General features: G+C 43.8%; 1 protein-coding gene across 1 annotated transcript in view; it reads right to left on the reverse strand.

Moving 5' to 3' along the window:
- Window positions 1–152: 152 nt before the first annotated feature.
- The window catches only part of LOC140455400 (uncharacterized), a 62,670-nt gene continuing 38,118 nt past the window's right edge, over window positions 153–24,704 (reverse strand). The window contains exons 8-15 of the mRNA XM_072550216.1: window positions 22,965–23,005; window positions 20,363–20,508; window positions 18,183–18,220; window positions 11,748–11,776; window positions 10,603–10,703; window positions 4,841–4,875; window positions 1,427–1,467; window positions 153–841 (exon numbers count right to left, since the gene is read on the reverse strand). Coding sequence (XP_072406317.1) covers window positions 794–841; window positions 1,427–1,467; window positions 4,841–4,875; window positions 10,603–10,703; window positions 11,748–11,776; window positions 18,183–18,220; window positions 20,363–20,508; window positions 22,965–23,005 — 479 coding nt within the window. The 3' untranslated portion in view covers window positions 153–793. The remainder of the gene's footprint in view (window positions 842–1,426; window positions 1,468–4,840; window positions 4,876–10,602; window positions 10,704–11,747; window positions 11,777–18,182; window positions 18,221–20,362; window positions 20,509–22,964; window positions 23,006–24,704) is intronic.

Genomic DNA, 24,704 nt, shown 5'->3' on the forward strand with positions numbered 1-24,704 from the left:
ATCAGTCCAGGCACCTGTCCTGTTTCTTGACCCTGGGCCAGCCATGAAACAATGAAAACAAAAAACTCTGATTTCAGCAACCAAATAGCATCCCAACACAACACTACAGTACACGGAACATATACAACACATCAAAACATTTATTTGTCATGAATCATATTTACAGTGCTTATGATAATAGGATACCACAAACAAATGTTTAAAATACAGAGATGCTCATTTGCTATAGGGTATCTTCCGTGGCTGGAAAGGACTTTGAAATGTCCTGGAGGTGGAACAGGCACTGAAAAAAGTAACTTGCTCCTTTGTTACTCAAGAATGGGAAAGGAAAACAACAATGAAAGTGTGCAAGTCTTTAAAATTATGAACAATTTCAACAAAGTAAATCAAGAGAGAATGTTTCCTTTTGTGACAGAGCCCTCAGTACAAGACAAACAGAATCCAATTGTTTTAAAGACTTCTCTCTCCTAAACTCGGTCTGCTGAACATCTTAGTACATGGAGTGGTTAAAGCACAAAGTATTGATGCATTAAGTGGGAGACAAGATAAGCAAATAAGGGAAAGGACAATAAAGGGTTCGAATGATCAATTTAAATAAGAAAAGTGGGACCAGGCTTGAGTGACATCTAACCACAGATATGAAATGCTTGTGATGGATAGACTGGTTTTCTGTTGTATATCATGTCTAATCCGACGTACTGAAGAAAGTTTAAACAGGGCTGGTCGCACACCAGATATGTCCATGAGCCACTGCATTGAAAAACAGAACATTAGGTTCAATGTTTCCATTATCCTATTGATTCACCACTTCAGCGCACTGGTGAGAATTTTCTCCATTTTCCTGCACAAATTATGAATGGAAAAGATGGTTAAGGAGTACAGTTGAACACTGGTTAAAGAGACCCTCACAAATCCCCCATCCTATTGCTTTTTGTGTTAATACAGGGTGCATAGAGGTTGCTTTAATTACAAAATGCAAACAGCAAGTTCAATACAATTTGCTCTTTAGCATCAAACAGGTGAGAATCACAATTTGCATATCTGTCTATTTTTCCCAATTGTACTTCTCCAATAATTCAGCATATTCCCAGTTTTCTGTGTTGATCCATGTCCAATTTGATGAGATAATATTGAATATGAATAATTCTGTTGAGTGCACTAATCAAAACACGTTTTGAAGGGACCCAATAAATGCTGCATGATCAACAGATAATGGATGAGTAACTCCAGTTGGTCGGATCCATCTTTTCAGTTTCCTTAAACAAAACAAAGTTTTTCCTGAAATGAATGCCATCTTGCACCTACTTTCCAACTGCCAGTTACCACCTTCTGCAGATGCCAATTAGACAGCAATCTTTAATTGGAACCAGGTCATATTTGTTAAAGTAAATGTTACACAAGAAGGGCACTGTCTCTGTTCTCTTACCTCATCCTTTGATGCACTTTCAGGTATAGGACAACGTTTCACTGAAATTTGAATGTGAGAAAAGTACAAGTAATTAGCTTTATGTCTCAATCCCATGAGGAAACTGTCTCAAACGTTTGTGTAAAATCGTTTCTCCATTAAATTTGCACTGATACCACACCAATTTTGAAGAACACGTCAGGAATTTGGTTCAGAACATTTGCAGTTTAATTGTTCAAGCTCTTGTTCATGCGGTGGCTCAGTGGCTAGCGCTGCTGCCTCATAGCACCAGTGACCCAGGTTCGATTCCTGCCTCAGGCAACTGTCTGTGTAGAGATTGCACATTCTCCCTGTGTCTGCATGGGTTTCTTCCCACAGTCCAAAGATGTGCAGTTTAGGTGAATTGGCGATGCTAAATTGCCCCTAGTGATAGGTGCATTAGTCAGGGGTAAATAGGTGAGGGAAATGGGTCTGGGTGGGTAACTCTTCGGAAGGTCGGTGTGGACTTGTTGGGCCGAAGGACCTGGTTTCATTCCGTAGGGAATCTAATCTAAAGTTTTCCTGCAGAGTTGCAGGTAAGTGGGATTAATTGGGCAGCTCTTTGAAAGTGCTAGCACTGGTATAATGACCTGAATGGCCTCAATCCGTGTGATATCATTCTATGACAGGTGCAAGATCATGACAGCATAAATGCCAAGGGACAGGTTATCTTCTTGGGTATATATGCACGTTTTTAATAGGTATGATATCAAAATCCTGACTAATGAATCGAGCAATGTGATGGGAGTATTATTATCACAAGAAAGGCAGCACGGTGGCTCAGTGGTCAGCACTGCTGCCTCACAGCACCAGGGCCCCAGGTTCGATTCCAGCCTCAGGTGACTGTGTGGAGTTTGCACATTCTCCCAGTGTCTGTGTGGGTTTCCTCCGGGTGCTCTGATTTCCTCCCACAGTCCAAAGATGAAAATCACACAACACTAGGTTATAGTCCAACAGGTTTAATTGGAAGCACACTAGCTTTCGGAGCTACTCTGAAAGCTAGTGTGCTTCCAATTAAACCTGGTGTTGTGTGATTTTTAACTTTGTCCACCCCAGTCCAACACCGGCATCTCCAAATCAGTCCAAAGATGTGCAGTTTAGGTGAATTGGCCATGCTAAATTGCTCGTAGTGTTAGGTGCATTAGTCAGGGATAAATGTAGGGGAATGGGTCTGGGTTGGTTGCTCTTCGGAGGGTCGGTGTGGACTTGTTGGGCCGAAGGGCCTATTTCCGTACTGTAGGGAATCTAATCTTTAAAAAAAACTGATGCCACAATTAGCTACGAGTGATGGTTAATAAAAAGGTGGCCCTGTTGACATTAAATTCATTTCATAATGCATTCAATTACACGAAGAGGTATCATTTAAACTCGGTCAGTTTTGAAGTGGTAATGACAGCGGCGCTGTTAGCTTTGACTATCGTCATCATGACTGCATCGCAACTGACATTATCTTCAGGAAATGGTGCATGAGTTACCAGGATGTTGCTGGGTATGGACGGTTTGGGTTATAAAGGAAGGCTGGATAGGCTGGGACCTTTTTCACAAGGATGTAGGAAGTTGAGAGGTGACCCGACAGAAGTTTATAAAATAACGTGAGGCATAGGTAGAGTTGATGGTAGTTGGCTTTTCCCTAAGATGGGAAGCTTCAAGACTATGGAGCATATTTTTAAGGTTAGAGCAGAGGGATTTTAAACAAAGACATGAGGTGATTTTGGTTTTACACAGAGGGTGGTTCATGTGTGGAACGCACATCATGAGGAAGTGGTGGATGTGTAAACAATTCCAATGTTTAAAAGATATTTGGATAGATACATGAATAGAAAAGGTTTGGAGGGATGTGGGCCAGGTGGGACTAGTTTAGTTTGGGATTACGATCGGCATGGACTGGTTGGCTGTATGACTCTACGTGCTGAATAATGTGGAGACCCAGAAGTTGCTGCTTTAGGGATTCGATTTCACTCCAGGGATGTGGGGGTAAAACAAGTGCCTAAAATACCCCTTCTTTGAAGAGAAATGACCCAGCTTTCACTTGGAAATAACTTATTTACTGACACTGAAGAGACTTTATTTGTTGGGGTACCTCAAATTTCTCCAGAGTGAGAAAAGAAAATCACAGAATCCTTGCAGTGTGGAAACAAGCCCAATCGGTCCACACTGACCCTCTGAAGGGTATCCCATCCTTTGAGGGATGATAGATATAGGACAGATGTCAGAGATAAGTTCTTTACTCAGAGAGCAGTAAGGGCATGGAATGTCCTGCCTGCAACTGCAGTAGGCTCACCAACTTTAAGAGTATTTAAATGGTTATTGGATAATCATGGAATATTGCACGTTAGATGGCCTGCAGATTGGTGCAATATCAAGGGCCAAAGGGCCTGGACTGCACTGTAATGTTCTATCTTCACCAAGAACCATTCCCCCACCCTATTACTTTACATTTCCACCGTTTAATGCACCTAACCTACACATATGCCTGAACACTATGGGACAATTTAGCACGGCCGTTCCACCCGAACCGGCACATCTTTGGGTTGTAGGAGGAAACTGCAGCACCCAGAGGAAACGCAGGCAGACATGGGGAGAATGTGCAAACTCCACACAGACGGTTGCCTGAGGCTGGAGTCGAACCCAGTTCCCTGGCGCCATGAGGCAACAGTGTTAACCACTGAGCCACCATGCTGCCCTGTACGTGCTCATAAGAGTTTTTAAAAAAAGTGTATCCTTATTTTATCAATTTTTAAAATCGTAGATGAAGAGATTCTTAATTTAAATTTCAACATTGCCGGCTGTGGGAATACTTCAAATGGAAGAGTTGATTAAGATGTTTGCTGACATCACCACTGCAGCAAGGTTACAGATCACTTCAATTTAGCACTCTATTCAAATGTAAATGGGAAAATATGCAAATTGCATCACAGAGATTGATACATCTGGGCAAATATTTCAAAGGGAGCTAAACAGGAGTTAGTGATTTGTATGATAACAGTAACCAGCATCAGTAAAGGGATCTTTAGACAAGACAGTAGCAGTCTCTCCATAATCAGCACTGTCACTCCAGCCTCCTGTTGCTTTACATCTCTCTGAGTGATACCAGCAAGGAAGGTCAAATTGTATCCGGTTTCTGCTCTGGCAAATAGGGATTGAAGCTCGTCTTCTTGGGAAGGTATCGGAAATATCTAATCGTTCAGCATTTCACTCAACTGACTCTGGGATACTGCCTGTTTCACCCATAACAAAATCCTGCACCAATAAATAGGTAGTTATTGTCATCAGGGACAGCAAAACCATATTGAACTAGTCACTGTTTGCCGCAGTCGCTTGAGGTTACAATACAAAGGTTACAAGATATAATAAACCATGCAGCTGCCCCAAAATATATATTTTCTTGTTAGTTACCTGTTACGTTAAGCTCGTCATATCCATAATCATGCCTGCAAAAGGAGGGGAAGATTTTATAACCATCAGAATAAAATAAACATCAAGGAATGAAAAGTTCGAAGATGATTGTCAGCATCTAAAATGTACTTAAACAAAAAAGCCTCAGAAACTCAGGCCATGTGTTCCAAAAAAACACCTTCAGCCTACCCAACCAATCACTGTGCTCCATTTTATTTCAATAAAGCCACATCATTTCAGTCTTGTTATGGACCAGACCAAATCCCCTCAAAATACATTAAGGAGATGGCCTAGACGCTAATCTTTTCTTAATTTAAAGGTAAATTTAAGGTTCCAGATGCAATTCAACTGGTCAAACAATCAGATTTAAGGTAAAACACACTTTATTCATGTACGATAGTTAAAATACAACCAAAGAAAAAAATAAAGAAAAGAATCGGCTTACCTGTAACTCTATCAAAATGCTTAACCAAATAATAGATACAGTATATATTACTAATTAACTGTTCCAATATATTAACATCCCATAAAGACCCCCTTTACAAAGGCAAATTTAAAAAATAAGATTGACTAGTATGCAATTCTAACAGCAGGAACATAACGCTAGCTTTTCACTATAACAGGGAGAGGGGAAAAAAAACAGCATCCACACCTTCAAGAGCCCAGCAGCAACTTCTACTGAAATGATAAGTCCTGGTTCTATAGGAGTTTGACCCCCACCCATTCAGGCTGCTTCTATTGTTCCAACTTTAAAACAAAACCCAAATCCTCACAAACTGCTTAATCTGGTGGTTCTGCGTAGACTGCTTGGTGTATGTGCCTTGAAACCTCTCAGAAAGAAACAGGGCAAGCTACACCTCATAAAGCCATAGTATCAGCACAATCTTTATATTTTATTTGCAGAACAGAACATAGTCATAGAGTGTAGCATAGTCACTGCCGTTACTTGTAATTATGAAAATGCTGACGAATCTGAAGATGTGCAAATTAATACCCTGGGATGGCTTTACAAGAGTTACTTGCACTTCATTGAGATATCTTGGCACATTGATAGTTCAACGGGCTGTCAACAATGTGAAAAAAAAATACTCCCTGCTTTGCTGTCACACAATGCAACACTGTAGAAACTGTGCGGTAGATTTTGACCGAGACACTTCATGGTATTCCAGGATCTTTCAGGATAGATTCAGGAGTGCAAAACTGGCTTCCTGAATCTCCTGACCTAACAACAACACATACACTGTAAGGTTTAATGCTGCTTGCTGAAAGGTAAGTAGGAATAGGCATTAAATGCTGGTCTTGCCAAAGATCCTTATATCCCCTTGAATTTAACAAGAAATGCGAACACATTTACAAAAGGAAACCATCTGAGATAAATTAAAGTGGATTTGTGGAATTCAGAATTAAGGAAGAGTGTTGAAATTGCATTTAAAAATCGGAAATGAAGCAATAATCTGAGATGTTGGACCAGTGGGGCTGTGCTGTCATCAAAAGGGATGGTCAGTTGGATGGGTCAAACAGATTTTGTTTGTCTCTTCTTGCTTTCAAGTTACTAGGACAGAGTGACAAGACAGAGCAAAACTTTTGATTGGTCCTTTCAGTAAAGATGGATATTCAATTATCTACAATGAGCCAGGTGTGTCAGAGGAGACCTCTCAGCTTATATGCAAACAACATATGCTTGGGTCCATGACTAGAAAGTGAGAGAAATTGCCATTATACAGCAAAGATATTTTAAAGGGAGAGCATTCAATGTCCCTCAGGATGAGAATGCCTCTTACTCTGGGCACAAATCTTTGTGTGGAATTTTCTTTTAACCACAGAATGGGGACTACAGATCTGACTGATCAGGAAATTTTCTCCCTCTCTTTCGTCACCCCCTACCATGAGCTTGTTGGAAAAGTTTTGTCAACAGATAATCAATCAGTTTGGTGAAATTATAACAGGGCTCCCATTGCCGCCAGATCTTGAAGTGGCACTTGAGCTTGGAGATTCTGACCCAGATAGAAGGGCTTTTATCATTGCAACAGCTCCCACCTCTTCTAATTCTGAGTCGCAAGTTTTCGACTACGGTCCAGTACAAGCATTGAAATGTGTCAATTCATTACATCTCCTGAGAATTCTTTCAAAGCATCTTGAGAACCACTTGTTTACTTTGATTCCAAATGAATGTGGAACTTGATTCTGGGAGCATTGTAGTTTTTTTATTTCAAAAAAATACTTTATTCATAAAATAATTTGATGGTCTGTATAGTTGGACATGCCATACATCTGTAAACATCCCATTTGTTTGCATACCGAAAACAGAGTAATCATTCCTATTTACAGGTCTGTACGATTACATATTTAGCTGAGGCACCAGCAGAGCCCAAATGACTGCGCGGGCCCCCTGTTCTTCTTTAGGCAGGCAGATGTTACACGGTGGTCTTTCCCTACCACGCCATGGCAGCAGCTGCCCCAAGCTTCAGCGCGTCCCTCAACACGTAGTCCTGAACCTTGGAATGTGCCAGTCTGCAACACTCAGTCGGGGTCAACTCCTTCAGCTGGAAGATCAACAGGTTTCGGACCGCCCAGAGAGCGTCCTTCACCGAGTTGATGATCCTCCAGGCTCAGTTGATGTTCGTCTCGGTGTGCGTCCTGGGGAACAGGCCGTACAGCACGGAGTCCCGCGTCACGGCGCTGCTCGGGATGAACCTCGACAAACACCACTGCATTCCTCTCCAGACTTCTTCTGCGTAGGCACATTCCAGAAGGAGGTGTGTGACAGTCTCGTCCCCGCCGCAGCCACTTCGAGGGCAGCGTGCGGTGCGGCAGAGAGTCCGGGCGTGCATAAAGGATCTCACAGGCAGAGCCCTTCTCACCACCAGCCAAGCCACGTCTTGGTGCTTGTTGGAAAGTTCTGGTGATGAGGCATTCTGCCAAATGGCTTTGACAGTCTGCTCAGGGAACCGCTCGATAGGATCCGCCCTCTCCTTTTCCCGAAGGGTCTCAAAGACACTACGTGCTGACCTCTTCCTGATGGACTTGTGGTCAAAGGTGTTTTTCTTCATAAACTTCTCCACGAAGGACAGGTGACATGGAACGGTCCAACTACTCAGAGCGTTCTGCGGCAGCGAGACCAGGCCCATCCTTCGCAACACCGGGGACAGGTAGAACCTCAGTACGTAGTGACACTTGGTGTTTGCGTACCGGGGATCCACGCACAGCTTGATGCAGCCACACACAAAGGTGGCCATCAGGGTGAGGGTGGTATTGGGTGTATTTTTTCCCCCGTTGCCCAGATCTTTGTACAGTGAGCCCATTCGGACCCGGTCCATCTTTGACCTCCATATAAACTGGAAGATGGCCCGGGTGACTGCAGCGGCACAGGTTCTGGGGATAGGCCAGACCTGTGCCACGTATAATAGCAATGACAGTGCCTCACACCTGATGACCAGGTTTTTTCCCGCGATGGAGTGCGACCATAGCTTCCATCTGCCCAGTTTCTCCCTCACTTTGCTGATACGCTCCTCCCAAGACTTGGCGCACGCCCCAGCCCCCCCGAACCAAATACCCAGCACCTTCAGGTGGTCGGTCCTGACGGTGAAGGGGATCGAGGATTGGTCGGCCCAGTTCCCGAAGAGCATGGCCTCGCTCTTGCCTCGGTTTACCTTGGCCCCCGAGGCCCGTTCGAACTGGTCACATATGCACATGAGTCTGCGCACGGACAGCGGATCCGAGCAGAAAACGGCAACATCATCCATGTACAGGGAGGCCTTAACCTGCAGGCCCCCGCTGCCAGGAATAGTCACCCCTCTCAGGCTCGCTTCCTTCCTGATGGAATCGGCAAATGGCTCTATGCAGCACACAAACAAGGCGGGTGAGAGGGGGCATCCCTGCCTGACTCCAGATCTGACTGGGAAGCTATCTGATTCCCACCCATTGATTGAGACTGCACTGACAATGTTGGTGTAGAGCAGTCTGATCCAATTGCAGATTCCCTCCCCAAAGCCCATTTTGGAGAGGACCTCTCTCATATACCTGTGTGATATCCTGTCAAAGGCTTTCTCCTGGTCCAGGCTGATCAGGCAGGTGTCCAACCCTCTGTCCTGCACATAGGCGATCGTATCTCTGAGGAGTGCGAGACTCTCAGCGATCTTCCTGCCCGGTACAGCACAGGTTTGGTCAGGGTGAATCACCAATTCCAGGGCAGACCTGACCCGGTTGGCGATTACCTTTGACAGAATTTTGTAATCCGCATTCAACAGTGAGATCGGTCTCCAATTTTTGAGTTCCTCCCTCTCCCCCTTCCGCTTGTAGATGAGGGTGATGATGCCTTTCCTCATGGATTCACTCATGGTACCTGCCCGAAGCGTACTGACATACACCTCCAGCAGGTCCTGGCCGATCAAGTCCCACAGAGCGGAATAGAGTTCGACTGGTAAGCCGTCGCTTCCGGGAGTTTTATTCTTTTCGAAGGACTCGAGGGCCTTGGTCAGCTCATCCAGAGATAGCGGCTGGTCCAGCCTCTCTCGTGTTCCGTCATCTAGGACCTCCGTGATAGAGGACAGGAACGACTGGGAGGCCGCGCTGTCGGTTGGCTTCGAGTCATACAGACTGGCGTAGAAGGATTTACTGATCCTCATGACGTCAGCCTGAGATGACGTTATCGAGCCACCTTCTTTCTTCAGGCTGCTGAGCACGGAGCTCTCTTTGTGCACCTTCTGGAAGAAGAAACGTGAGCACGTCTCGTCCTGCTCCACCGAGCGGACCCTGGACCAGAAGATTATCCTGGAGGCCTCCGAGGCAAAGAGCGAGGCTTGCTGGCCCTTCACCTCCTTGAGGTCCTCCGTGACATCCATTCCCATCGTCTGCAGCAGGAGCAGGTTCTGCATCCTTTCCTGGATCTGGGATTGTTTCCCCCACCTCTCTCTCACCTCCTGAACACCTTAAGGATGAAGAACCTCTTGATGTTCCCTTTTACTGTTTCCCATCAGTCTGCTGGGGACTCAAAGAGGGGCTTCACGGTTCTCCAACCTGCGTAGTCCCTCTTGAGCTCCTCAATGTTTCCCGGGGTCAACAGCCTTGTGTTCAGCTTCCATGTTCCCTTACCAGCCCACTGCTCGTCCTGTAGGTGACAGTCGGCCAGCAGGAGGCAGTGGTCAGAGAAGAACACCGACTTGACATCATGGATCTGACCGAGAGCGTTCGGGTAGTTATACCTATACTGTCCAGCAGTGGTTAGTATGTAGGTCTTTGGGAATGCCAACACACTTGGGTTTTTGCAGTTTATCAGACCATTCCTCAGTTCGGATGTGTTTGTTTCCCTCTCCTCAGTGGGATCCAGGAAATCCATGCGGCAGCGTCCAAGCATTGGTCAGCAACCCTGGCTAATTCGCAGAATTTGGGAAGGATTGGACTCATTGTCAACACACCACAATCACATGATTGACAGGAGTCACCAAGCAATGAATGCATTCCAACATGTCACCTGGCGGCCACTATCTGTCACAGAAATCAATATTGACTTTCAGGCTGATGCTAATTACAGAAAGGACAGTTTTCAACAGGAAGTGTGTGTCTCGAACAACCTTTTTATCAATGCTATACTGACTGAAAATGGTTGACTCCTTAACGGAGATAGTTACAACACTGTAAAAGTGATGAATAATTTTTTTTAAAGGGACAACCCCCCCCCCCCACAGCCCCCAGCAATTGCAGTGTCAATGAATAAGGTGTACATTACATTTGAGTCATTTCAATAAGAGAAAATTTTGACTCACTCTAAATCATTGCCTTCCACAATCAAGTTCAGAAAAGATGATCCATTAGCAGCCTCGTCTAACTTTAACGTTGCGTAATGTATATTGGCTGATGAAGTGGTCTAATTAAACAGAAATGTTACGTTAGACTAAATTGACCATATTTTACGCTCTTTGGTTAAATAAAGTTTGTGCAAGTGACCGGCTTTTTCAATTGAGATTGAGAAAGGAAGCTTGTTAAAATGTAAGTGATTTTGAGACAGTAATGGTCAAGAAATGCAACTAAGCTTTAAAAGGTGTAGATGAGTTCAATTAAGGGTTGGCACTGTGGCTCAGTGATTAGCACTGCTGCCTCACAGCACCAGGGACCCACATTTGATGCAACCCTCTGATGACTGTGTGGAGTTTGCATGTTCTCCCTGCTTGGGTTTTCTCTTGGTGCTCTGAGTTCTTCCCACAGTCCAAAGATGTGCAGGTTAGGGTGGATTGGCCATGCTAAATTGCCCCATAGTGTTCAGGGATGTGCAGGTTAGGGTGGATTGGTCATGCTAAATTGCCCATAGCGTTCAGGGATGTGCAGGCCAGGTGGATCAGCTATGGGGAATACAGGGATAGGGTAGAGGGGATGGGTCTGGGTGAGATGCTCTTTGGAGAGTTAGTGTAGAGTTGATGGGCTAAATGGCCTGTTTCTGCACTGTAGGGATTATCTTCTAAGATCTGGGTGCATTTTTGCTGAAGCAGAAAGTTGGTGGAGGTATACAATAAAGAGATTTGATATTTAATTTTAAAAGGATATTGATTCTTGGCCCTGTATCCCTTTCCTATTTTTGCCATGTCTCATCATCTTTAAGCAGAGTGTGCTGAACATTTTATTTTCATGTCATGGTTTGGTAGCTGTTCAGTTTGCTAACTTATGAAAGCCAGCCAATTTACACACGTCCTACGGTCTGCTATTGGTACTGCAGAAAACCTCAATCTGAAATTTGTTGAAAAGGGTAACTTGTTGGGCTCTTAAAGGCTATGAACTTGAAAGGCAGTTTGATCCGGAACAGCATGGATTAAGTAAAATCTATCAATGGTGAGAGATGTGCTTGTGAAATCATTGCAACTAAAAATCGCACGTGCATGGTTTGTTGATGAAGCATGCATTTTAGATTATTGCTTACCTGTCGTTTGGGTGCAGAACTTTGGCAATCTGCAAGAATAAAATGCAGTAGGTAAGAAAAGGCCAGTGAAGTTCAACACACTAAGGCACAGCACGGTATTAGCAATAATATATTGATGCTTTATTTGTGAGTGTTAGGATGACTGTTTGAAAAATAGCAGATTTGTTTTTCGATCCAGTTGGGCCATTTTCTAATTGTCTGATAGAATAGCCCAGAAGGGTTGAATGGCCTCCTGTCCTTACATTTCCATAATGTCGAATAATTCCTGGATTGCCATAGACTTTCTCATCCAAATAGTTGCTGTATCTATGCCCAGCTAACTTGTACTGTGCTGCTGGTCACTTTTCAATGAGGGATTCTCTTAACAATTTTTATAGATGTGCTACAGAAAGCATTCTATCTGGATGCATCACAGTTTGGTAACTGCTTTTCCCAAGACCGCGAGAAACCTACAGAGAGTCACAAACACAGCCCAATTGATCACACAAACCAGCCTTCCAACCATTGATTCCCTACAGTGTGGAAACAGGCCCTTCGGCCCAACTAGTCCACACCGACTGGACGAAGACTAACCCACCCACACCCATTCCCCCAAACTAATGCAGCTAACTCTACAGGAAATGTAGCATGACTACTTCACCTAACTTGCACATCTTTGGACTGTGGGAGGAAACTGGAGCACCCGGAGGAAACCCACGCAGACACGGGGAGAATGTGTGAACTCCACACAGTTGCCCAAGGCTGGAATCGAACACAGGTCCCTGGCGCTGTGAGGCAGCAGTGCTAACCACTGAGCCACCATGCCACCCCTCATCGATTCCATCTATACTTCCCGCTGTCTCCGGAAAGCAGCCAACATCATCAAGGACACTTCCCACCCTAGTTATACTCTCTTTCACCCACTTCTGCTGGGCAGAGGCTACAAAATGTTGTACACACGTATGAATTCATTGGAGAAAAACTTCTTCCCCACCATTATCAGACTTTTGAACTGACCTCTCAAATGTTAACTCTGATCTCTCTCGGTGCACCTTCTCTGCAGCTGTGACACCATATTCTGAACTCCATTCTGCTATCCTGATGCATGTTGTATAGTCTGTTCTATCTGTAGAGCACTTTTCACTATAACTTGGTACATGTGCTAACAATAAAAATAATTCAAATCAAAAGGTTATGATGTCAAGCTCTCAAATCCAGACTGGAACTCTAGTGCAATGTTTCCAGAGGGCTAAACTGTCATTTGATCTCTACCCCAAATACCCACCACCGCACCACGTTAGCATATTAGCTAAGCATATCGGTGAGCTCGCAGTCAAGATCGATTTTCATTCTGTGGGGTATGAGTTCAAGCCCCATCAGTGATGGTTCAAACATCGAATCTGAAATTGAGTGAATTTAAGAAATCGTGCCATGAAGCAATTGCTTTGTTTTGTAAAATTCCTTCTTGCTGTATTTCCCTTGAGGGAATGAAATCTACCATCATCATCTGATCTGACCTACATGCTGTTCCCGACACACAGCGAGTGGCTAATTCTCAACTACCCTCAGCCCAAGGGCAATTAGAAATGGAGCAAAAAATTCCAGTTTCAATTCACACCTCATGACAGAATAAATAATAATGGTGATTGCATGGAGTGAAATCACTGCTGTTACGAATGTTTTCTTTAAAAAAATAATAGTCCCAAAGATATAAGTGGCCAGTTAATCTCATTGATGTGTGTTTGGATGCCACAGTATGTTTCATGTCAGCAATAAGCTGGATTAACGCAGTTTGTCAAAACAACATTCACCTGGAAGAGAGGACAGAGGTGGAATATCTTGCATCGCAGCACACCCTCACTCCCACACAATTGCAGGAAACCATAAATATCCAAGGAACGTTTGAAGTCACACTTAATTCTGCAACATCCTGCTCCAGAAGCAGAACTGAGCCAAATTCATGCAAAAGAGATGAGTACCGATGGAGTCACTTGTATTCATATAAAGTCTAACTGACAAATCATTTTTAAAAAGAGCAATAGGTGGCTTACATCATGAACAACACTGATTTAAAATAACAAGTAGAAAACTGTGAAACAAACACAATTAGTGTTCACTATGTCATATATTGAGGGGAAGAGTTGGCCAAGTGGTAATATCAGTTCATCCAGAGACCCAGGTGATGATCTGTGGCCATTGGCAGATGGTAGAATTTGAATTCCGTAAAAAGAAATCTGGAATTAAGAATCTTACAATCTCCATGAATCCATTGGCAATTGTCAGGAAATACCCATCTGGTTAACTGACGCCCTTCAGAGAACGAAACAGTCATCCTTACCTGGTCCGGCCTCCATGCGACTCTAAACCCACAACAATGTGGTTGACTCTTATCAGCCCTCCAAGGCAATTATGAATGGACAAAGACGCTGGCCTAGTCAGCAACGGTGGCATTTCGTGAGCGAATTTTAAAAAATTATGTCGACCACTTTGTTACAATTTGCTGATGGCACCTTCCATTTGATGTCACTTATGAAGGCAGATAGTTACTCTGAAAGTTCATTCCTTTGTCACTGTTAAAATCAAAAGCGCCACTTATTTTTACATTCAATATCTGAAGTAGCATGCGGCTAATTTAAATCTCAAGGAAACCACTTCAACATAATGCTTCTATTTCCCAGAGCAGCTCTGTTCCTGAGAAGGTAATGAACGGTTTTGTGGTGGTTTATCAGTAATTTCCTGTTGTGATCACATTAAGGCACTTCATATTAATTCACATGCTAACTTTAGGTCAAGCACTTGGAGCATTTAGCCTTCTCTCTATCTGTGACTGAATAAATGAAGTTAGCCGATATAAGTTGTCTTCTGTATTCACCCAGTAGGACTACTGCTGCTCAATGAGGCATATTCCGTCATCCGTGAGTAAAAAGATTATGGTATCAAGCTACTCAAATCTCAAATCTAGACTTGCAAAATGCTACCAGAGTGCTACCAAATTTTACACATTATAGTGGATGTAAAAGCACAACAACAACTCTACTTCCTCAGAAACCTAAGAAAATTTGACATATTGATAAAGATCCTGATAAATGTTTACAGATATGCCTATCTGGATACAGACCAGCCTCAGCTATCTGAACATCAATTAATCGAATTTTGGATTGTCCGAACATGATCTCAAGGTCGCGCAAAAACATTACCTATTGTCCGAACTCTCAGTTATCCGAGCAAAATAGTTGTTCTGTGCATCATAATGTAATTTGACAACAACTCTGCCTAAGACCACAAGAAATTACAGAGTCCTGAACACAGCCCAGTCTATCATGCAAACTCTTATCCATTGACTTCAACTGTGCTCCCTACTGCCTTGGAAAAGTAGTCAGCATACTCAACACCCCCTCCCACCTCAGTTACTCAACATCCCCTCAACACCCCAGTTACTCAACATTCCATCCCACCCCGTTACTCAACATTCCCTCCCACCCCAGTTACTCACCACCCCATCCCACCCCAGTTACTCAACATCCCCTCCCACCCCAGTTACTCAACACCCCCTCCCACCCCAGTTACTCAACACCCCATCCCACCCCAGTTACTCAACATCCCCTCAACACCCCAGTTACTCAACATCCCCTCCCACCCCAGTTACTCACCACCCCATCCCACCCCGTTACTCAACATTCCCTCCCACCCCAGTTACTCAACATTCCCTCCCACCCCAGTTACTCAACATCCCCTCCCACCCCAGTTACTCAACATTCCCTCCCACCCCAGTTACTCAACATTCCCTCCCACCTCAGTTACTCAACATCCCCTCCCACCCCAGTTACTCAACATTCCCTCCCACCCCAGTTACTCAACATCTCCTCGCAACCAGTTACTCAACACTCCCTCCCATCCCAGTTACTCAACACCCCCTCCCATCCCAGTTACTCAACACCCCATCCCACCCCGTTACTCAACACCCCATCCCACCCCGTTACTCAACATTCCCTCCCACCCCAGTTACTCAACACCCCATCCCACCCCAGTTACTCAACATCTCCTCCCACCCCAGTTACTCAACACCCCCTCCAACCCCAGTTACTCAACATCCCCTCAACACCCCCTCCAACCCCAGTTACTGAAAACCCCCTCAACACCCCAGTTACTAAAAACCCCCTCAACACCCATAGAACATAGAACATAGAAAAATACAGCGCAGTACAGGCCCTTCGGCCCTCGATGTTGCGCCGACCAAAGCCTACCTAACCTACACTGGCCCAATAACCTCCATATGCTTGTCCAATGCCCGCTTAAATGACCATAAAGAGGGAGAGTCCACCACTGCTACTGGCAGGGCATTCCATGAACTCACAACCCGCTGAGTAAAAAATCTACCCCTAACATCTGTCCTATACCTACCACCCCTTAATTTAAAGCTGTGTCCCCTAGTAACAGCTGACTCCATATGCGGAAAAAGGTTCTCACTGTCAACCCTATCTAAACCCCTAATCATCTTGTACACCTCTATCAAATCTCCCCTAAACCTTCTTTTCTCCAATGAGAAAAGTCCCAAGTGCCTCAGCCTTTCCTCATACGATCTTCCTACCATACCAGGCAACATTCTGGTAAACCTCCTCTGCACTCGTTCCAGTGCCTCCACATCCTTCCTATAGCATGGTGACCAAAACTGCACACAATACTCCAGATGAGGCCACACCAGAGTCTTATGCAACTGCAACATGACCTCAGGACTCCGGAACTCAATTCCTCTACCAATAAAGCCCAGTACACCATATGCCTTCTTCACAGCACTATTTACCTGGGTGGCAACTTTCAAAGATCTGTGTACATGGACACCAAGATCCCTCTGCTCATCCACACTACCAAGTAGTCTACCATTAGCCCAGTAATCCATCTCCTTGTTAGTCCTACCAAAGTGAATGACTTCACACTTAGCTACATTGAATTCCATTTGCCACCTTACTGCCCAGCTTTGCATCTTATCTATATCACGCTGTAACCTGCCACATCCTTCTTCGCTGTCCACAACTCCACCGACTTTCGTGTCATCCGCAAACTTGCTCACCCAGCCTTCAAGCCCCTCCTCCAGGTCATTTATAAAAATGACAAACAACAATGGTCCCAAAACAGATCCTTGTGGAACACCGCTAGTAACTGTGCTTCAAGATAAACCTATACCATCAACTACTACCCTCTGTCTCCTTCCAGCCAGCCAATTCCTAATCCAAACCTCTATTGCACCCTCAATGCCATACCTCCGTAATTTTTGCATTAGCCTGCCATGGGGTACCTTATCGAACGCCTTGCTAAAATCCATATACACCACATCTACTGCTTTACCCTCGTCCACTTCCTTGGTCACCTTCTCAAAGAATTCAATAAGGTTTGTGAGGCACGACCTGCCCTTCACAAAACCATGCTGACTATCCTTGTTCACATTATTCCTATCCAGATGTTCATAAATCCTATCCCTTACAATTCACTCTAAGACTTTGCCCACAACAGAAGTGAGACTCACTGGCCTATAGTTACTCGGGCTATCCCTGCTCCCCTTCTTGAACAAGGGGACCACATTCGCTATCCTCCAGTCTTCTGGCACTATTCCCGTAGACAACGACGACATAAAAATCAAGGCCAATGGCTCCGCTATCTCCTCCCTAGCTTCCCAGAGGATCCCAGTTACTCAACACCCCCTCAACACCCCAGTTACTCAACATCCCCTCCCACCCCAGTTACTCAACACCCCCTCCCACCCCAGTTATACTCTCTTCCACATTCTTACAACAGGCAGAATGTATATAAAAGATCGTATACACAGATGAACAAATTCAAGAACATTTTCTTCAGTGCTGTTATTAGACTTTGAATGGACGTCTTAAATGTTGATGTTGCTCTCTCTCTGCACCTTCTCTGTGGCTGGAACACTTTGTTCTGTTACCCTGATGCACTTGTACAGTACGATCTCCCTATAAAGCATGTAAAGTGACACTTTTCACTATATCTCGATAACGGTAATAAATCAAAACAAAAAAAAACTGCCATGGCATTATTTTGAATAAGAGCAGAGGAGTTATGTCTGGTGGCTTAACTAACGTACTTTCCTGAACAAGCAACTTTAAACTTTATCACTGTCAATTACTGCTTATGGGGCACTGCCACATACAAATTTCTGTTTCGTACATTGTATCAATGGCTACACTTCCAAGAGTTCTTCATTGGCTAGAAATCACTTCTGTAATTCACACTGTAAATAACATGAACGCATTGTTATGACACTGCAGCAAAGCTTTTCCATGCCACTACCACCTGAGAAACTATGAAGGCTATTTCCAGTAGGTCTGCCGACAAATGGTAACAAAGATGGTCAACCTACAAAGGCATATGTACTTCTAATTCATACGATTACTCATTAGCTGTTCCAAACATTTAATTAATCTTTAATGAGTTACTTGCCCATCACATTAGCTGTCGAGTTGCTGAAGGTCTTTAGGCTGTCAGAAGCAAAAAAAAAATGCTGTTTATTATAAACAGAGAATGCAAACAACTGCACTTGTTTCAACTTTACTTTTATAGTTATGTTTAATCAACCCCACTGAGACATGTTATGCCACTCCTCTGGAGCAAGTGGGACTTGAACACTCGTACAACTGGCTTCATATTAAAGTGGACAAACTGAGTAAATGGTCAAATCAATCTGGACCTCATGACTGAGGCCTATTCCCCAAAAGGGTACTTCCCCCTTTGTAATTACTCCCATCCCCACTATGATTACAAAGTTAGACCTTGTCTGAGGAATTTGAGAAGAAACCCGTCCATTCTGTGGATAGTGGCCAATCTGGAGAACCTATCCAGACAAATAAAATAGCTTGTTTATTCTTGATCAACCACACTTTCCTGCAGGGTAAACACTGACAAACAAAATTCAAATCCTAAAGAACACCACCCATTCATACGAATGACCGGGGCAACTTTGTTTTACACAGAGTGGTTCATGTGTGGAATAAACCAGTCAGGAGAAGTGATGGATACAGCTACAGTTACAACATTTCAAAGACATTTGGATAAGTACATGTATAAGTAAGGTTTAGAAGAATATGGGACAAATGCGTTGGGCCATCTGGTTGGCATGGACGGGTTGGACCAAATAGTCTGTTTCCATGCTGTACATCTCTATGACTCTTAGTGGGACAAGTTTAGTTTGGGAATGTGGTCGGCATAGGCTAGTTGGACCAAAGAGTCTGTTTCCATGCTGTGTGACTCGATGACTGCGAGATGGCAATGGAGGCAGCAGGAGAAACCTTCACTTCCCCCACCGACAGAAGACCAGAGGTTCAGAGGGAAAACTAGTTTTGCATCCGACTCAATATTACTCCCCAGTGGAATGTGGAGTAAACCTTACTGCTCTTTAAGTCTCTGTCAAATTGCACCGATCCCCTCAGCATCCCGACCGGTAGGTCACTTGCATCTCACGATTTAACTCCCTAGTGTAGGGTAACTCAGCATACAATGTAAAACTAGGTGGAGGTGGGTTCTGTGGATGCTAGAGATTAGAGTCAAGATTAGTGTGGTGCTGGAAAAGCACAGTGGGTCAGGCAGCATCCGAGGAGCAGGAAAAATCAACGTTTCGGACAAAAGCCCTTCATCAAGAATGCTCTGTGCTTCCTGACTTGGGTTAAAATTTGCTCCTGCTTTGTCAATGATCACTTCAAAGTGAACATAAGTTCATTCAAATCTCAACAAGTACAACGTGGGATATGGAAGAAAATGAAACAATTTCTACGGAGTTAAATAGCTGTGGTGAAAATCAACTTCCTGGGATTCACCAAAGGAATGGTCCCAGACAATGCATGGGAAGAAAAGCTAGCAGAATGCAGAATGAACTGCTGATCGTCTCCGTGTTGGCTTATGAGCTTATAATGTGCACCCAGGTGTCCTAAGGGGGGGGGGGGGACAAGTTGATGCACAGTGACAAGTTTTGGAATCCCATTGAGCAAACCCCCCACTTAGTACCAGTTGGGCCCACACCTTTGATGTCAGTGTCTGAGCACACCAACCTACTGTCACATTCATGAACTGCTTTTGCATGTGGGTGCCTGAAAATACTGCTTGTTGCTGGAGAGTGCTGGGAATCCTTGTAACAGGATTAAAGCATACCCTTCCTATTGTTTGCCAATGGGCATGTGATATCACTTCCCATTGGAGCAAAACTGAAATGTTACGGTTTATCTGTGAAAATACGAAAAGAGAAAGACGATCATGTTCCTTAAGGTTCATTGATGTTTTGATATCATTGTCCACATTTGAACTCGGAAAGCACATCCACGTGTCTGCCACTAAATCCCCAAGGTTACTTTAATGTTATGGGGTGATGCAAGGCTGTGTTTTGGTCAGGGTCCAGAGTATTCGTTAGACCACCATGACATGGAGCAGAGAATTCTGCTCCTCTCTAGTAGACCTAAAGTTCGGTTGTTGGGGGATATGTAGGAAAGCCCATACATTTCTTCTTCCTTGATCTCAAAGCCATCCATAACCACACTAAGATGGCTAGATCACATGTCTCAGCAGACTACTATCAGTTCCACGGGAAAATGAGTAGCTGCAACTAACACGACAATAGAAACATTAGGATTCACCTTTCCATTGGGAGATAAATGGATGTTTCTTCTTCGCTTCCAACCTTTGGAACACAAATTAAACTCTGTTCTTGATTACTTTGTTTTTGTTGGAGGGCAGCATAATTGCACAAATCATCAGATTCCAGCAGACCCGCATATTGATTCTGTCATAAAATAAAATCATTACCCAAAGAAATGGATATTTTACAGAGACCACGATATTTTAATACATTCATCTGTAAACTGTCACTAAAATTGAAAACATCATTCTCTGCATTCAGAGTTAAAGTTATGTATAGACTCCTTACCATTTGTAATCAGGCCATTCAGCCCATTGAGTCAGCATTGACCCTCCAACGAGCATCCCACTCAGACGCACCCCACCCACTCTATAACTCTGCATTTCCCATGGCTAACTCACATATCCACACATCTTTGGATGGTGGGAGGCAACTGGAGCACATGCTGACCTGGGGATAATGTGCAAACAGTCGCCCGAGGGTAGGATCGAACTGACGTTGTCATTTGGTTTAGGGTGTAGGTTTGCTCGCTGAGCTGTAGGTTTGATATCCAGACATTTTATTACCTGGCTAGGTAACACCATCAGTGGTGACCTCCAAGTGAAGCGAAGCTGTTGTCTCCTGCTTTCTATTTATATGTTTGTCCTGAATGGGGTTCCTGGAGTTTGTGGTGATGTCATTTCCTGTTTGTTTTCTGAGGGGTTGATAGATGGTGTCTAGATCTATGTGTTTGTTTATGGCCTTGTGTTTGGAGTGCCAGGCCTCTGGGAATGCTCTGGCATGACTTTGCTTAGCCTATCCCAGGATAGATGTGTTGTCCCAGTCGAAATGGTTTTTTTCCTCCATGCGTCGGGCTACGAGGGAGAGAGGGTCATGTCTTTTTGTGGCTAGCTGGTGTTCATGTATCCTGGTGGCTAACTTTCTTCCTGTTTGTCCTATGTAGTATTTGTGGCAGTCCTTGGATGGAATTTTGTAGATGACGTTGGTTTTGTCCATGGATTGTACTGAGTCTTTTAAGTTTGTTAGTTTTTGTTTGAGAGTGTTGGTGGCTTTGTGTGCTACTAGGATTCTGAGGGGAGGGGTGTGGGGGGGATTCCTGGGGGGGACAAAACCAACGTCATCTACAAAATTCCATACAAGGACTGTCACAAACACTACATAGGACAAACAGGAAGAAAGTTAGCCACCAGGATACACGAACACCAGCTAGCCACAAAAAGACATGACCCTCTCTCCCTCGTAGCCCTACACACGGAGAAAAAAAACACCATTTTGACTGGGACATCACATCTATCCTGGGACAGGCTACATAAAGACATGCCAGAGAATTCCTAGAGGCCGGGCACTCCAACCACAACGCCATAAACAAACATATAGATCTAGATACCATCTATCAATCCCTCAGAAAACGAACAGGAAATGACATCACCACAAACTCCAGGAACCCCATCCAGGAGAAACGTATAAATAGAAAGCAGGAGACAACTGCTTCGCTTCACTTGGAGGTCGCCACTGATGATGTTACCTAGCCAAGTAATGAAACGTCTGGATATCAAACCTACAGCTCAGCGAGCAAACCTACACTCTAAACCTCAACCTGAGCTACAAACCTTCACAAACCTTGCTGCAATTTGGTGTCAGCTGTATTGATGCAGAGTGTAATGTCGGAGTTTGACAGTTGGAGAATGGTAATCGCTCATTGTCTCACTGATGATTGTATACAGATTTTAGCCTGCAAAAAAGTGCTAACGTAAACTTTGAGCCAACTTCTATCCACAGTTGGACTAACATGTCTAGTAAGAACAGAACTGCCTGAATGAACACTGAAGCACAAAGGGATTAAAGACATTCTAGCAAATGTCAGTAAGACAGATGATACGGAATTGACTTCTGATTAATCACTTCCCTTGATATTTATTCCTGTTGACAACAGTACAGCCAAATAGCGTGTGCTGGCTACCTTGTTATCCAAGAACACAAACCATATTCAGTAAAGTAAAGTGTGTTAACTAGATTTAAATCATGCATAGGAAGTGAAGTAAGATTATGACATACAGTTGATTAAAATATATACACACTCTTTCAGTATACAATGATATTTCCAAAACTCATCATCTGTATCAGAAATGAGTCTTCATGCATGAGAAGTTGTTCAGAACCAGTAGAGCTGTTTGAGAGTGTTTTTGTTACTCAAGTCATTTATTTCCTAATGCACCAGCTTTAATTATGTCCTGCCCATCTTTATACAGGGAAACTAGTCATCGGTTATCCCGAGTTCAAGGTGGTGCGTTGTTCCCATTGATGAGACAACAATAATGGAGAGTGTGGGAGCTCTGATAGCAAATTGTTAATAACCACTTTGAATTGAGACATCAAACATTGCTGTCTGATTTACTTGAACATAATAGTGATCAGTGTCAGCCTCATAATTATTTTTAAACAAAATCTGTTTCAGTTCTTTAATGGCAATAATTTTCAGCAACATCATCGCAATCTCATGTTTGATTTTCTAAGTAGGGACTTGGGTATATTTTATTTCAACCCTAAACTGTAAATGTAGTTTTTGAGTGTTGTGAGTTGCTTCTTTTGAGGTTACTTACCAGATCCTGTGCTCCATCCTGTGCACATAATGTTACAAAATCTAAAAGACAAAAGCATAAGAATGCAGATTAGAACATGTATGAATAGGAAAGGCTGGGAGGGGATATGGGCCAGGAGAAGGCAGGTGGGACTAGTTCAGTTTGGGATTATGTTCGGCATGGGCTGGTTAGACCCAAGAGTCTGTTTTCCATGCTGTATGACCCTATGACCCTGTATAGGAAGGTATCTGCTCGGATTGTTAAAAATGTTGCATGCATGGGTATTTTGATAGGAAGAGTTGTTGACTTTTAAGATACTACCTCACAAGAATGTCTATAAGACTGTTGAATATTTCCAGTTGTGCTTAGTTGGCAACACTGAATGGTGAAAATTCTGGATTCAAGCAACACTCCACCATCAGAGAACAGAAGAATTGCTTTACATTTATGTCTAGAACTGAGGGAGTGCAGCATTGTCAGAGGTTCTTCATTCAGTCAAATAGAAACTAGTTTATAGTCAGTACAATTTGAAGGGATCCTTCAGAGAAGAGTTGGGTACCTTTGGAGTGTATTTGGGTAAGCAGTTTCAACACGGGAGTTATACTGTCTGTGAGGCATTGTAATGTATAAATTGGCTTTTACTTAACTCATCAGTTAAGTCCCGAGGGTCAGCAATAGTTCTGCAATTTTGATACCCTTGCTTTCTTTTGCTAAAAAAAAATCTCATTGCATCTCATAAATTTTATTAAACTACCAGTTTATAGTCTTCACCAAAGATTTACAAAGATGTTGCCAGGGTTGGAGGGTTTGAGCTACAAGGAGAGGCTGAATAGGCTGGGGCTGTTTTCCCTGGAGTGTCAGAGGCTGAGGGGTGACCTTATAGAGGTTTATAAAATCATGAGGGGTATGGATAGGGTAAATAGGCAAAGTCTTTTGCCCGGGGTGGGGGAGCCCAGAACTAGAGGGCATAGGTTTAGGGTGAGAGGGGAAAGATATAAAAGAGACCCATGTGGCAACGTTTTCACGCAGAGGGTGGTACGTGTATGGAATGAGCTGCCAGAGGAAGTGCTGGAGGCTGGAATAATTGCAACATTTAAAAGGCATTTGGATGGGTATATGAATAGGAAGGGTTTGGAAGGATATGGGCCGGGTGCTGGCAGGTGGGACTAGATGAGGTTGGGATATCTGGTCGGCGTGGACAGGTTGGGCTGAAGGGTCTGTTTCCATGCTGTAGATCTCTATGACTCTAATTCGACTGACGGTACTTTAAAATAAACAACACCAATTTGCGATTGTACAAGTCATTGGTGAGGCTTCTTCTGGAGTGTTGTGTCTGGTTCAGGTCGCCCTGTTATGGGAAGGGTATTATTGAGCCGGAGAGGGTTCCAGGAATGGAAGGTTTGAACCATAAGGAGGGGCTGGGACTGTTTTTTTCAGTGGAGCATAAGAGGCTGAGGGGTGACTTTATAGAGGTTTAGAAAATCATGAGGGGCATAGATAATGTGAATGGCAGGTATCTTTTCTATAGGATGTGGGATTTCAAGGAAAGGGAACATATTTTAAAGGTGAGAGGAGCAAGATTTTAAAAAAGGCCATGAGGGGCAATTGTTTCACACAGAGTGGTTCGTGTGTGGAATGCACATCCAGAGGAAGTGGTTGATGTGGGTGCAGTTACAATGTTTAAAAGATATTTGGATAATTACGTGAACAGGAAAGGTTTGGAGGGATATGAGCCAAGTGCAGACAGGGAGGACTAGTTTA

The sequence above is a fragment of the Chiloscyllium punctatum genome, chromosome 30, assembly GCF_047496795.1.
Source record: "Chiloscyllium punctatum isolate Juve2018m chromosome 30, sChiPun1.3, whole genome shotgun sequence".
Lineage (NCBI taxonomy): Eukaryota > Metazoa > Chordata > Chondrichthyes > Orectolobiformes > Hemiscylliidae > Chiloscyllium > Chiloscyllium punctatum.